The 17,066-nt window shown below is 38.3% G+C and overlaps 1 protein-coding gene across 6 annotated transcripts in view; it reads left to right on the plus strand.

Moving 5' to 3' along the window:
- The first annotated feature begins 2,505 nt into the window (after positions 1–2,505).
- LOC115225381 (neuroglian) overlaps positions 2,506–17,066 on the plus strand; it is a 102,393-nt gene continuing 87,832 nt past the window's right edge. For 3 of the 6 annotated variants that reach the window (XM_036514409.1, XM_036514411.1, XM_036514412.1), the window contains exons 1-4: positions 2,506–2,632; positions 8,728–8,838; positions 10,755–10,860; positions 16,521–16,891. In XM_036514409.1, coding sequence (XP_036370302.1) covers positions 8,778–8,838; positions 10,755–10,860; positions 16,521–16,891 — 538 coding nt within the window. In that variant the 5' untranslated portion in view covers positions 2,506–2,632; positions 8,728–8,777. Of the gene's footprint in view, positions 2,637–8,727; positions 8,839–10,754; positions 10,861–16,520; positions 16,892–17,066 lie in introns of all 6 variants that reach the window. The other 3 variants (XM_029796337.2, XM_029796339.2, XM_036514410.1) reach the window with 2 other exon arrangements.

Below are 17,066 nucleotides of genomic sequence, written 5' to 3' on the forward strand. Positions count from 1 at the left end.
TACTTGTTTCAGTCATTTGACTGTGGCCATACTGGAGCACCACCTTAAAGGGTTTTAGTCAAAGAAATCAAACCTAGTACTTATTCTATTGGTCTCTTTTGCTGCACCGCTTAGTTACGGGGTTTTATATCCTTCTATATGTTGGATATACAGATTTTATGAAGTGAAGATAGACACAGCTGTCTACGTGACATACTTCAAATTATTCCACTAAACACGATTCTCCAATAAATACAAATTCTCATAGATCTCTATGACTTCCACGAACTCTCAACAACTCCTACGACTTTTCTCGTCTCAACCAATACACTACTTTTTATAAGAGTTCCGCTAGTCCATTCTTCCAATCCCACAGGGGTGTCAATGACTCTTGCCACAAGATTGGAACATAAACATACCAGCATCAGTTGTCAAGCAATGGCAGGGTGACAAGACCGCGTGTGTACCGTTGGCGATTTTTTCCTCCGTCTTCCCTTCCTTGGATCTTTCCTCTTCCTATGTTTCTGACGAAGAGCTCCGCTCGAAACGTTAAATCCTCCTTCCTTCTTTCCTTTCCTGAGCGCCCAATAACACTATACTTGTTCCACGTCCTCGTGTTGTGTTTTCATGTTTGGATTAACTTTATATATATATATATATATATATATAATATATATATATATATCTATATATATATATATATATATATATATATATATATATATATATATATATATTTCACCGCGTTCATAATGGTGTGCATTCAAGCAATGATTAGTAAATTCACGAAACCGGTATGCTTTTGAATCTCTTAACAATTCACAATAATGACTTTTATTACTTTTACTTTATTCCTACCTCAGTTCATCTAATTGTATATATCTATCGTTACTTTTCATAAAAATCCTTTACTTTTTTTGATTTCCAATGTGCATTTTCGCTTATTTCTCTTCTTACTTTCCCCTTACATTTCCACATGTAGTTTCTATTTTCTTTTTGTAATATATTTCTATTATATATATACATACATACATACATATGTTATATATATATATATATATATATATATATATAATATATATTATATATTATATATATATATATAATATATATATATATATATATATCTATATATATTTATTAATCATATAGGGTGGCAGAAAAAAATTGTAGAATTCTTTTTGCCACCAGCGGCCTAGTGGGAAAAATTAAATAGTCATAGACCATTTTTAAGTTCAACATCAACAATCAAGGAACGGCCATGATATTACCTTGGCAGGGTTTGAAATGCCTCGTGAAAATATCTGTTCCGACTTGGCTATTTCTTGCTGAGAATCTGAGGGCCTATGGAAGATTGGCTTGATTTAATTTAATCAGGTTAGTTTACCATTAAACAGCAGATGAAACGGTGCATCGTACAAGAAATTACAGGGTAAATTTTTTTAAATTTTCTCCTGTTTACGGAATTAATCTTTATTTGCGGTGAAGCTTTGGCTGTTATTTCTAGTGGGTGAATGGCCTATCATGGCCGTTCCTTGATTGTTGATATATATATATATATATATATATATATATATATATATATAATATATATATTATATATATACATACATACATACATACATACATACTACATACATTCATGCATACATACATACATACATATATTTAATATACATATATATATTATAATAGCAGTATCCCCGGCGTTGCTCGGGTTTGTAAGGGGAAATAACTATAAAGCATTTTTAGAGAGTTATAGCCAAAAATAGCAAAAAAATGCATTAAAAATGGAAACAAAATTATGGTAAATTTTTTTTAAATCGTTGACTCATCGTAACATTTTAGAGAGTTACTCCCCTTATATAATAGCGAAAAAATGCATTAAAATGGAAAAAAATGATAGTAAATTATTTTTAAAATCGTAGACTCATCGTAGACGCGCGCTAATACCCAGAAGGGCCCGATATGAATCACGACTATAAGATACCCGGTTTTGGTTAAACTGCACCGCAAAATGTGGGAGTAGTTAGGAATCTAAATCGTAGGAGACAGACACACAACCTTACTTTTATATATAAAGATATATATGAAACAGGTTTCTTTCAGCTACCTTCTAACCAAATCCATTCATAAGGCTTTGGTTGGTCCAAAGCTATAGTAAAAGACATTTGCCCAAACTGCCATCGTGTAGTGGAACTGAACCTGGGACCATGTGGTTGGGAAGCAAGCTTCTTACCACGACAGGCTTCTTTCAGTTTCCATCTACCAAATCCACTCGCAAGGCTTTGATCAGCCTGGGGCAGCAGCAGCAGCAGAAGACCCTCACACAGTGGGATTGAACCCAGAAGCATCTGGTTGAGAAGCAAACTTCTTACCACACCTGAGCCATGCACTATATTAAATATTTGCAACAGATCTTTCTGGTCACCTGTTGACTAATGAAATCAACAACACCACCACCACCACTAATATTACAACCGCCACTACCATTATAACAAATACTACCACCACCTCCACCACTTATTACTACTGCAGGCGCCATTACCACTATTGTCACTGCTACTGCTGCTGAGGCTGCTACTGCTGTTATCGTCATTTCCTAGTTTTCTTTAATACTTTGAATATCACTTAAGCAGGTCATGTCAGGCAGGTAAGTAATTTAGGCCACGTATTTTCGTTAATGACCGCCGCCATTTTAGCAATATTTAATATTTATTTTATCCTCACCTAATAATTTTCACCTTTTGCTTGTGTCTATGTATATAAATATATATCAATATATATATATAAAATATATACCTACACATACACACCTGTGTGTGTTCCTATGTAATGAGTTTTGGCTGGGACTTTTTACCTGATGGCCTTTTCCTTCGATGAATCATAAAATTACTTTGAAATAACTAACAGTCATCTGCACCCAAGATTAACAATACATAGTGATAACTTTAAACAGTGAAAAATAATTTATATGTATGTATGTATGTGTTTAGTTTTGTCTGGGATTTCGAAGTTTTACCTGAATCCTTATTCAAGTCCCTTTCCGCCAATAAATCACAAATTCTTTAAACTACGTCCTCCATCTAAATATATACTTGATATATATATGTATATATATAGATATGTATATATATATATATATATGTATATATATATATATATGATGTATATATATATATATATATATATATATATATATATATATATATAATATATGTATATATATATGTATATATATATATATATATGTTATATATATATATCTATATATAGAATACGTACACCCGATTTTTAGGGGTTAGGGGTTTTGTTACGCCGAAAACGGGTGGTGTACGTATTCCTTACCTCCGCCATATATATTGATATATATATATATATATATATATATATATATATATATATATATATATATATATATACACACACACATATGTATGTATAGTGTTTATAGTTTGGTAAGCTTTCCGAAGGACACACCTGTTACTATATAATATGTTAAGTGTACGTGTTTTGTGTATTACCAGCAATAACTTACCTGTTTTGTTTGTATAGAGAGATCTATATACCTGCCTACCTACCTACATACATGTATGTAGTGGTCATAGTTTGGTTTCCTTTCCGAAGGACACACCTATTGCTATATAATTTGTAAGGTGTATTTGTTTTATATATTACTAACAATAACGTACCTGTATTTATAACCTATATATATATATATTTACGTTTTGCTTGTATATAGATTTCTCTCTTTGTGTGTGTGTGTGTATATATATATATATATATATGTTGTGTTTACAGTTTGAATTCTTTTTCTAATTATACACCTGTAGCTATATAATCTGTAGATAAATGTGTGAAGCGAATACTTGTGCGTGTGAATAATTTCATGTGTTACTATAACGTATCAGTATATATAACCTATATATTTACGTTTTATTTATGAGTGTGTGTGTATATATATAATACATATATATATATATATATTATATATATATATATATACTATATATATATATATATGTGTGTGTTGTTTTATGTAATGTATACGTCGCAGGAGTGGGTGTGTGGTAAGTAGCTTGCTTACGAACCACATGGTCCCGGGTTCTGTCCCACATCATGGCACCTTGGGCAAGTGACCAAAGCCTTGTGAGTGGATTTGGTAGACAGAAACTGGAAGAAGCTCGTCGTATATATATTATATATAATATATATTATATATATATATATATATATAGTATGTTGTCTGTTTGTCCCCCCCTCATCGCTTGACAACCGATGCTGGTGTGTTTACGTCTGCGAAAGGAACCGATAGAATAAGTACAAGGCTTACAAAGAGTAAGTCCTGGGGTCGATTTGTTCGACTAAAAGTGGTGCTCCAGCATGGCCGCAATCAAATGACTGAAACAAATAAAAGAATAATATATATATTTCTCCATCGACTGGATCCTTTTAACAGATCAACGTGGTCCGTTGATCTGTTAAAAGGAGCACCTGAATCGCCTTAACTCCTTCAAACGACTAGTGTCTGGTGTTGCTTGCACGTAAGAATAAACAGAGATGGTCATGACAGGAATACGTTTGATCACAGGCCTCTTCCATGTTGACTGATCTGGCGCTAAACGACGATAACAATTTATCGCGTGTCTTTGGGTTTTTGCTCAGGACCTCACGTATCTCGGGGCTAAATTCTGATCTATATGTGCCTGTGTTTCTCAACCGTTTTTTACCCACGGACCCCTTTGGCTCTTATTTTACGGGGATGGGTGGGGTTCCTATTATAATAATCCTATTATATTTTTATAATTGAATATTAGGAATTGTATTTTTAAAATTGTCAAGATATTTTATGTATTGTAGAAGTAGGATCTTTACCTTTTGACCGACAGATTTAAAAAATAATTTTTTGTAACTAAACACTTTCAAACTTCGGACACTGGTAGAATGTGTCACATAAAACATCTTTTACTCATAGCGTTGTTGAGAAAATTCTGTATTTTCGAAGTTATTTCTTGTTAAAGTTGTCGTATTTCGGTAATTTCAACCAATCAATGACGTGTATAAAATTACTGAATAAAATTACTGCTGTTGTTTATCAACAACAACTTCCAAAATACAGAATTTTCTCAAAAACGTCAAGAGTAAAATATGTTTTATATGACACATTCTACCAGTACACGAAGTTTGAAAGTGTTTAGTTACAAAAAATAATTTTTTTAAATCTGTCGGTCAGGTAAAGATCCTAGAAGTAAAACCATTTTATTGTTGATAAATTTTAACAATATCTTATATGGGCCCCAGTTGAAAACCACTGATGTATGCCTTAGCAGCGGAATTCTTTTTAAGCACTCCATATAAACCCTCATAACTTTTTTATTTCTTGGAATTTTCAGGAAAGTTTTGTAAATTTGTGTTCTTCTACACATTGGAATTCATACGATTATAAAAAGGTTTTTTTTAAATATTTTTTAAGCTACTCTCCACATCCCACAAATACTAGAGGTTCCCCTTTTACGAATTTTTTAAAATCAGAGTTTAAAATTTATACAGTCCAATTTTTTTGCTTAAATCCCAGCAATGGATCACCCTTGGACTAAGCAAAACCCGTGTTTTACTTCCGCATCATCATTCCATAAAACGGGAAAAAATATTAAAAAACAGCAATATAGGTACAGGAATGGCTGTGTGGTAAGTAGCTTGCTTCCCAACCACACGGTTCCGGGTTCAGTCCCACTGCGTGGCACCTTGGGCAAGTATCTTCTACTATAGCCTCGGGCTGACCAAAGCCTTTTAAGTGGATTTGGTAGACGGAAACTGAAAGAAGCCCGTCGTATATATGTATATATGTGTGTATGTTTGTGTGTCTGTGTTTGCCCCCCACCCCCCACCAAACATCGCTTGACAACCGATGCTGGTGTGTTTACGTCCCCGTAACTTAGCTGTTCGGCAAAAGAGACCGATAGAATAAGTACTAGGCTTACAAAGAATAAGTCCTGGGGTCGATTTGCTCGGCTTAAAAGGCTGTGCTCCAGCATGGCCACAGCCAAATGACTGAAACAAGTAAAAGAGAAAGAGTATATATCAGACTGACAAATATATGAAGGTAAAATTTTTTTTTCCCGTAATCATATGAATTCCCATGTGGAGAACACAATTTTTCAAAAATTTTCTGAAAATTTCAAAAAATAAAAAGGGCTATAAGGGGTTTTATGGGATGCTTAAACCAGAATTCCACCACTGTGGCTTGCTGTCAATAGATAATACTATAGGGTCCAGTGTACTGATTTGTTTAGGGGTCTGTAATATTAAGATGGCACTGGCTGTGTGTTCCATTAGTCTGGCTTAGAGTTATACCATCAGAGCGGTTCCTATACATGTAAAAATGTGGTAACATATATCTACACCTTTTTACCCTTGTGTAACCCTTAAAATAAATTACATGTCTCAAGGAACCCCTGCACAATGAATATTATATACCATATCTTATATTTTTTCATCGTAGTTCATATGGTAAGCACTTGAAGAATTGGATACAATTGTAACATCTCGGTCGAAGATATATTCCATATAATGTATGTGTGAGTACACACACACATGTACATATACATACATATATAAGTACTTATACACACGTGTGTGAATATATATATATATGTGCACACACACACATATATATATATATGCACATATGAAAAAGTTCGTTATAGGTATAAAGATACCATAAACAATTATAAAAATGGAGAAAAGTTGTTAAAAATTCAAAATTAGATTTAATAAGTACATACAAACGTTTCAAAGGACAATACAAATGTGTAAGAAAAAATAATAATAATAATTAATGTTATGTATTATCATTTTTGACAGTGTGAAGAGTTGAAGGAAAAAAACATGCAAGAAAGTTATTACTAAAAGTCAAGAAGGAAAAGTAAATTGGGTAATAAGGAAAATTTAACCGGATATTTACAAATAAGTTGTAAAAGAGAAAAGTTAAGAGAAATGAAAAAGAGGGACTTGCATACACATCGACAATTCCCTGTTTTTAGTTACCCCATTTATTTTTCGTTCTTGATTTTTAGTAATAACTTTCTTGCATGTTTTTTCCCTTCAACTCTTCACACTGATGAGAATGACAATACATAACTTTAATTATAGTTATTATTATTATAACTTTTTCTTACGTATTGCCCTTTGAAACGTTTGTATGTACTTATTAAATCTAATTTTGATTTTTAACAACTTTTCTCCATTTTCATAATTGTTTATGGTATCTTTATATCTATAATGAACTTTTTCAATTGTTATTTTCATATTCTTATTGCTTGCTCTAGCAGGATATTTCTGAACATGATGAATTTTTATTAGAAATTATTTTCTCTCTTTTTGGATTTCTCAAAAAGTTTAAACTGTTCTACTTGAACTTATATTTTTCTCATACATGCACATATGTTGAGTCAAGTAAAACCAAAATCACAACTGTGGCCAGTGCCCCCTGACTGACCCCCTTCCGGTGGCACGTAAAAGGCATCATCCGAATGTGATTGATACCAGTGTCCCCTGAATGGCTTCCTGTACCAGTGGCATGTATAAAAGCACCATCCAAATGTGGTCAATCCCAGTTTTACCTAACTGGCCCTTGTGCCGGTGTCACGTAAAAGGCACCATCCGAATGTGGCTGATGCCAGTACCCCCTGACTGGCTCACATGTCGGTGGCACATAAAAAGCACTATCTGAACGTGATCGATGCTGAGCCCACCGGACTGGCTCCTGTGCCACATAAAAAAAACCCACTACACTTGGCGTTAGGAAGGGCATCCAGCTGTAGAAACACTGCCAGATTGTTTTGACAACCTTAGTCAAACCATCCAACCCATGCTATCATGGAAAACACGTTAACCAATGAGGATGATAATATACATTTATATAAATATATATAGATTGGTATGTATATGTATGTATGTGTGTGTGTGTGTGTATATATATATATATATATATATATATATATATATATATATATATATATACTCTTTTACTTGTTTTCAGTCATGTGACTGTGGCCATGCTGGAGCACCACCTTTAGTCGAGCAAATCGACCCCAGGACTTATTCTTTGTAAGCCTAGTACTTATTCTATCGGTCTCTTTTGCCGAACCGCTAAGTGACGGGGACATAAACACACCAGCATCGGTTGTCAAGCAATGCTAGGGGGACAAACACAGACACACAGTCATACACACACACACACGCACGTATATATATGTATATATACAACGGGCTTCTTTCAGTTTCCATCTACCAAATCCATTCACAAGGCTTTGGTCGGCCTGAGGCTATAGTAGAAGACACTTGCCCAAGGTGCCATGTAGTGGGATTGAACCCCGGAACTATGTGGTTCGTAAGCAAGCTACTTACCACACAGCCACTTCTACATTTGTAAAAGATATCACTAGGCCACAGGAATAGGCAGGATGTTCATGCAGGGACCACAACAGATGCCTGTGGGAGGCCACTGTGAAACCAAAGGGGTTGTCTATGAAGCCAAAGTACTAGCAAACCTTGGCAATACCACCAGTAGAAGCAATAGCCCTACAGTCTCATCAAAGGATGGACACATTGAACAATGTAGTCGATGAGATGGTCATGTTTGGAACATCTTTGATTACAAGTATTGCTGGCTCAGGTCTGATAGGGGGTTTAACACCAACTAAGATAACAAACCTTTGTAACCCTTATTTTCTCTCTCTTTTCCAGACATAACACAATAAATCTACTACGAAACAGTTAATCCAGCTAAACACACTATGAAGATTTCACCAGTATCTATCTTCATCCTTGTTGCTGTAGCTGGGTCAGTCTATTCAGGTAAGTTAAATTCTTTTATATGTCAATATCTCTATATCTATAAACGGCAAAATATCTGTGTATCAGTGTGTCCTTTATACAAATCCAGTTTTTCACGTAAAAGGCTCGTATTTTCTATGGGCTTTCAAAACTGTCTGAGGGTGGTCGTGAATATCTTTTCATTTCCCCAGTCACCCCAGAAAGCCTTTAAAAAAATCGATAAATATGCCCATAAATTATGGGCATATGGGCATTGCCAAAGTCCAATGAATATTGATTACTCTCATGTAAAGCTCCAATTAGCTCATAAGCAACAAAACTGGTCCGGGCTGAAATGTGATAAGAAACTTAGCTCTTGATTTAGTGAGAAACTTTTACTGCGACCCGGCAATGAACAACAAGCACTAGCACCAGACCTGGCAACGCTGGGTCTTAGTGCTAGTTTATTATATTCCTGTCTGTTTGTCTCTCTCTCTCTCCATCTTTTTTTCTTCTTTTACTTGTTTCGGTCATGAGACTGCAGCCATGCTGGGGTACCACTTTGAAGAATGTGTAGTCAAATGAATCAGTGTCAGTACTTGTCTTTAAAGCCTGGTTCTTATTCTATCAATTCTTTGCTGAACTGCTAAGTTATGGTAACTGGTTGTCAAGTTGTGATGGGAGACAAACACAGACTGAAAGACACACAGTCATAATATGTGTGTTTGTGTATGTATATATATATATATAGATATATATATATATATATATATAATATATATATATATATATGTATATATATATATGCACATACACACACATATATTTATGAGTGTGTGTATATGTATGTATGTATGTATATATATGTATCTATGTGTGTGTGTGTATAAATATATATATAATATATATATTATATAATTTACAAGATAAGGGCAAAAGAAAAATTCCAATGCCAAATATGCCGAAAAAAAGACAAAAATGTCAATAACCATTATAATTTATGCGTCTCGAAACAAACCGATAGAAATTTCTAAAAAATCCGTTATTACTGATTTCTATCGGTTTGTTTCGAGACGCATAAATTATAATGGTTATTGACAATTTTTGTCTTTTTTTCGGCATATCTGGCATTGGAATTTTTCTTTTGCTCTTATCTTGTAAATTATTTATAAATTTAACCTTTAAAGGTATTTTTTGATATGCTGGCCATTGATAAAATTTTTTTCCTGAAAAAAATTTTATCCTACATTAGTTTATATATATATATATATATATATATATATACACACACACACACACACACACACACAAAACAGGCTTCTTTCAGTTGCTGTTTGCCAAATCCACTGACAAGGCTTTGGTTGGCCTGAAGCTATTGTAGAAGACACTTGTCCAAGGTGCTGTGCAGTGGGACTGAACCCATGACCATATGGTTGGGAAACAAGCTTTGTACCACACACACATGCGCATGGGTGTGCAAGGAGTTTCAACTTACCAAATCTGCTCACAAAGCCTTGTGATTGAATTTGGTCTGCGGAAGCTTCAAGAAGCCTTTTGTGTGTGTGTATGTCTTTGTATAAATGTATTTGTCCCTACCACGGCTTGACAACCAGAGTTGGTGTGTTTGCATTCCTATAACTTAGATGTTTGGCAAAATAAATTGATAGAATGAATACCAGGCTTTAAAAAAAGAATTAAGTCCTGGGGTAGATTCATACAGCTAAACATTCTTCAAAGCAGTGCCCCAGCATGGCCACAGTCTAATGACTGGAACCAGATAAAAGATATCTATGTATATAATGTATGTGTGTATATATATGTATGTATGTATATATATCTCTTTACTACCCACAAGGGGCTTCTATGTATCCCAACCAGTAAGAATAATGTGTCAGACAGACACACATTCTCAGTTTTATATATGTATGTATAAACATAGTGATGCTATTCTATTTCAGTTACCCAACCCCCTTTGATGACAGTTTACCCACCCACCTTGGTACCATTTAAGGATTCAGAGACTGTGCAGCTTCTGTGTCGGGCCACTGGCGAACCACAGCCTACGTAAGTATTGCTGTTTTTTGTGTTGTACATGTAGAGTTTTGATCCTTCTGGTTGCTTGAGGCCCAGACCTTTGGTTTTAGATAAATAGTGCTTTTCGTGGTAGGGGTGATGCTTCAGCAGAGATTATGGAAAAGAATTATAAAAATTCTTTAACATAGGGTGCAGGCATTACTGTGTGATAAGAAGGCAGTGAGCTGGCAGAATCGTTAGCACGCCGGGCGAAATGCTTAGCGTATTTCGTCTGCCGTTACGTTCTGAGTTCAAATTCCGCCGAGGTCGACTTTGCCTTTCATCCTTTCGGGGTCGATTAAATAAGTACTAGTTACGCACTGGGGTCGATGTAATCGACTTAATCCCTTTGTCTGTCCTTGTTTGTCTCCTCTGTGTTTAGCCCCTTGTAGGTAGTAAAGAAATAGGCATTTTGTCTGCCGTTATGTTCTGAGTTCAAATTCCCCCGAGGTCGACTTTGCCTTTCATCCTTTCGGGGTCGATTAAATAAGTACTAGTTACGCACTGGGGTCGATGTAATCGACTTAATCCCTTTGTCTGTCCTTGTTTGTCTCCTCTGTGTTTAGCCCCTTGTAGGTAGTAAAGAAATAGGCATTTTGTCTGCCGTTATGTTCTGAGTTCAAATTCCCCCGAGGTTGACTTTGCTTTTCATCCTTTCGGGGTCGATTAAATAAGTACCAGTTACGCACTGGGGTCGATGTAATCGACTTAATCCCTTTGTCTGTCCTTGTTTGTCTCCTCTGTGTTTAGCCCCTTGTAGGTAGTAAAGAAATAGGCATTTTGTCTGCCGTTATGTTCTGAGTTCAAATTCCCCCGAGGTTGACTTTGCTTTTCATCCTTTCGGGGTCGATTAAATAAGTACCAGTTACGCACTGGGGTCGATGTAATCGACTTAATCCCTTTGTCTGTCCTTGTTTGTCTCCTCTGTGTTTAGCCCCTTGTAGGTAGTAAAGAAATAGGCATTTTGTCTGCCGTCACGTTCTGAAGTTCAAATTGCCACGAGGTCGATGTCGACTTTTCATCCTTTCGGGGTCGATTAAAAAGTACGCACTAGTTAACACTGGGGGTTGATGTAATCGACTTAATCCCTTTGTCTGTCCTTGTTTGTCCCCTCTGTGTTTAGCCCCTTGTGGGTAGTAAAGAAATATATATATGTCACTGCATGACAACTCTCAAGAACATATGTTTCTTTACTACCCACAAGGGGCTAAACATAGAGGGGACAAACAAAGACAGACAAACGGATTAAGTCGATTACATCGACCCCAGTGCCTAACTGGCACTTAATTTATCGACCCCGAAAGGATGAAAGGCAAAGTTGACCTCGGCGAAATTTGAACTCAGAACGCAACGACGGACTCAATACTGCTAAGCATTTCGCCCGGTGTGCTAACGTTTCTGCCAGCTCGCCGCCTTAAAGAACATATCAGTGTACTCTACATGTTTGTGGAACATCACTGAGACAAGTACGGAACTTTATCTGCAGGCCATATTCACAAGTGATGGTGTGCAGAAGATGACTGTTACATACTAGAATTACAGGTGCTGACACAGTAATGCACCAGTTGCAGCATCTGATCTTCAGAAGAGGAGAGGTCAGTAAAAATGCCAAACTTAGTATCTTCACTTAGGTTTCTTTGCCAATCCTTACCTATTCTTTTATTCTTTTACTTGTTTCAGTCATTTGGCTGCGGCCATGCTGGAGCACCGCCTTTAGTCGAGCAAATCGACCCCAGGACTTATTCTTTGTAAGCCCAGCACTTATTCTATTGGTCTCTTTTGCCGAATCGCTAAGTGATGGTGACGTAAACACACCAGCATCGGTTGTCAAGCAATGCTAGGGGAACAAACACAGACACACACACACACACACCACACACACACACACACACACACACACACACACATATATATATATACGACAGGCTTCTTTCAGTTTTCGTCTACCAAATCCACTCACAAGGCATTGGTCGGCCTGGGGCTATAGCAGAAGACACTTGCCCAAGATGCCACGCAGTGGGACTGAACCCGGAACCATGTGGTTGGTTAGCAAGCTACTTACCACACAGCCACTCCTGATTTTTCTGGATGAATTTATGAATTTTCTGAAGCGTTAAATTATATTTTTTAAAATTCTGCAGCACACCTCTAGAAAGTGATCCACAAACAAGGCTAGGGGTATCATGTAGCACCCACCAAGAGTTGGGGTTCCTCTTGGAAATTTTGAAGGGAGACGTAAGAGTAGGCCAAGAATGAAATGGTTGGATAATATCCATAGGTATTAAGGTTGTTTCTACAAATATCACTCTTTACTCTTTTACTTGTTTCAGTCATTTGACTGTGGCCATGCTGGAGCACCACCTTGAGTCAAAGAAATCAACTCCAAGACTTATTCTATCGGTCTCTTTTGCTGAACCGCTACGTGATGGGGACGTAAACACACCAGCATCAGTTGTCAAGCGATGTTGGGGAGAAAAACACAAACGCACAACCATATACACACACAAGACATGTTGGGGCAAGCGAAATCGAAATCGAATTGAACCAGCCAGGATCCCTGGTCTGGTGGTACGTAAAAAGCACTATCCGACTCGTGGCCGATGCCAGCACCGCCTCGACTGGCTTCCGTGCCGGTGGCACATAAAATACACCAATCCGACCATGGCTGTTGCCAGTCTCGCCTGGCACCTGTGCAGGTGGCACGTAAAAAGCACCCACTACACTCACGGAGTGGTTGGCGTTAGGAAGGGCATCCAGCTGTAGAAACATTGCCAGATAAGACTGGAGCCTGGTGCAGCCTTCTGGCTTCCCAGATCCCCGGTCGAACCGTCCAACCCATTCTAGCATGGAGAACGGACGTTCTTCAACGATGATGATGATGATGATGATATACACACACACACACATATATATATGATGGGCTTCTTTCAGTTTCCATCTACCAAATCCACTGACAAGGCTTTGGTCAACTTGAGGCTGTAGTAGAAGACACTTGCCCAAGGTGCCACACAGTGGGACTGAACCCGGAACCATGTGGTTGGTAAGCAAGCTACTTACCACGCAGCCACTCCTGCGCCTATTCTATTAATATTCTATAGAAACTATTTTTGCACTGTTTTTTGCTGTTTTATATGAAGATGTCAGATGTAAAGAAGCAATGAGATCGGAGACAAAGGTGGATAATGAGTGTATATGCCGTATTTTGGGGATTATTGCCCCCTTCATCGGCTCTCATCTAGCCCCCCTATTGCCTCTGAACACACTGTATGCTGGGGTGTTTAGCTATTGGATTCAAAAATCAAATTCGATGGCTGGCATCTGTTCTAGCCGGGTGCAAAGGCGCAGGAGTGGCTGTGTGGTAAGTAGCTTGCTAACCAACCACATGGTTCCGGGTTCAGTCCCACTGCGTGGCATCTTGGGCAAGTGTCTTCTGCTATAGCCCCGGGCCGACCAATGCCTTGTGAGTGGACTTGGTAGACGGAAACTGAAAGAAGCCTGTCATATATATGTATATGTATGTATGTGTTTGTGTGTCTGTGTTTGTCCCTCTAGTATTGCTTGACAGCCGATGCTGGTGTGTTTACGTCCCCGTAACTTAGCGGTTCGGCAAAAGAGACCGATAGAATTAGTACTGGGCTTACAAAGAATAAGTCCCGGGGTCGATTTGCTCAACTAAAAGGCGGTGCTCCAGCATGGCCACAGTCAAAATGACTGAAACAAGTAAAAAAAAATTTTTGAAATATGAGTGTGATCATTGACAGAGGAGCTAACTGACTTCTTTGCCAGTGGCACTTAAAAGGCACCATTCAAGCATGATCGTTACCAGTGTCGCACTACTGCCAGCTCGACACTTTTACTCTTCCTATTACTCTCATATCTCTCTAGCACTTTTTCTCCCTCCCCTCCATGCTCTTTTTTTCCATTCTCTCTTCATCTCTCATTCTCTTTTACTCTCATCTTTCTCCATCTTGTCCTCTTCTTTCTCTCCATTTTTCTTTCTCATACTTTACTAACTGCTTCACAACACAACACACACACACACACACACACAATATCCCTGGTCTTTCTTCCACTTCTCTCAAACCACACCCATTACTACTACAAACTCCACCCATCTAACACCTGTGGACATATTTACAAAGTCAGAAAACAGCACAGCTCCCATGTCTTCAGGAAACATTTTTCACGCTGAGAGCTGCTGAAGCATGAACAACTCCATCAGTTGGTCTGCATCCTTCAAATCCATGTCTGAGATCGCCAAAACACTGCATCCTACTGACTCCATGCTTTCCCAGTACATTACTGATATCGACAACACCTGAGCACTGACATATTAAACCTGTCAACCACAAAATCAAACAGCACAGCTCCCATGTTGAAAATTTTTTCCGCTGAGAGTTGCTGAAGCAGAACAAACTGCTGGCATCAGTTGTTAGTTGTCGGAGCACTGCATCCTTCAAACTTCCATGCTTTCTGAGATTCGCCAACACTACACCTGATTTTCACCCTTCCATACAAACACAAGCATGTATTTGACTCATGCATTGTTCGCTTTCCAGACATTTGTACATTACTGCATATACTCTGACAAGTTGTGGTGCACCTGAGCACTGTATACAATAATTTCATTATATCCGAATCGTGGCCGATGCCAGCGCCGCCTCGACTGGCTTCCGTGCCAGTGGCACGTAAAAAGCACCATCCGAATCGTGGACGATGCCAGTGCCGCCTCGACTGGCTTCCGTGCCGGTGGCATGTAAATTGCACCAATCCAACCGTGGCCGTTGCCAGCCTTGCCTGGCACCTGTGCAGGTGGCACGTAAAAAGCACCCACTACACTCATGGAGTGGTTGGTGTTAGGAAGGGCATCCAGCTGTAGAACCACTGCCAGATAAGACTGGAGCCTGGTGCAGCCTTCTGGCTTCCCAAATCCCCGGTCAAACCATCCAACCCATGCTAGCATGGAGAATGGATGTTAAACGATGATGATGATGATTTTATATTTTTTTACATCCTGTATTGGAAGCACTCCGTCGCTTACGACGATGAGGGTTCCGGTTGATCCAAATCAATGGAACAGCCTGCTCGTGAAATTAACGTGTAAGTGGCTGAGCACTCCACAGACACGTGCACCCTTAACATAGTTCTCGGGGATATTCAGCGTGACACTGAGAGTGACAAGGCCGGCCCCTTTGAAATACAGGTACAACAGAAACAGAAGTAAGAGTGAGAGAAAGTTTGTGGTGAAAGAGTACAGCAGGGATCACCACCATCCCCTGCCGGAGCCTTGTGGAGCTTTAGGTGTTTTCGCTCAATAAACACTCACAACGCCCGGTCTGGGAATCGAAACCGCGATCCTATGACCGCGAGTCCGCTGCCCTAACCACTGGGCCATTGCGCCTCCACGTTCTATATATAACATTCTTATGTCTTTGGTGGTGTATATATAACATTCCTATGTCTCCGGTGTTCTATACAAGATCCCGCATACCAGTCTATGCTGTTGTCATCCTTTGCATACTTGGATTTGTAGTCATCCTTCTCATAATCTGCTTCTTCATATACAGATACAACCCTTTTTTACATCCATACTCAAACAATCCCTGCCTGTTCCCATCATCTCTGTCTTTTTCCATCTCTTCTACAACCAGGTATACTTGGAAAAAAGACCTGCAGGACTTCAATCCAGCTGGCAACGATGACCGTATCGTCAAGCTACCAAACGAGGGAACACTTGTGTTCAACCGACCCGAACAGAAAGACGTCGGAATGTATCAGTGTTTTGCAAACAACTCCCATGGGACTGCCATGTCGGTTGTCTTTGATTTGCGTCGTGCCTACCTCCAACAGTACCCTAATCAGGATCCAATATATTATTCAAGAAGACCTGGAGCAGTTCTAAAACTCCCTTGTAATAAACCTAGCAGTTTCCCTGATGCCAAGATGATGTGGGTATTGAAAGAGAAAAATGGACAATTTGAAGGCATTGATTTTAGTCAACGAATCACAATGGATCATGAAGGTAAGTGTAGTCTTCCCACCATGGCCATCACTACTATTGCTAGTGCTACTACTACTACTTCTTCCTTGATGTGCTTGTCAGTGTGTGTGTGTGTGTGTGTGTGTGTTCTTGCTGTTGTTTATCCCAGGGCACTTTTCATCAAGTAGACTTATGATCAAAACTGTTCCAGCTGCGA

Source organism: Octopus sinensis, linkage group LG27 (assembly GCF_006345805.1).
Source record: "Octopus sinensis linkage group LG27, ASM634580v1, whole genome shotgun sequence".
Lineage (NCBI taxonomy): Eukaryota > Metazoa > Mollusca > Cephalopoda > Octopoda > Octopodidae > Octopus > Octopus sinensis.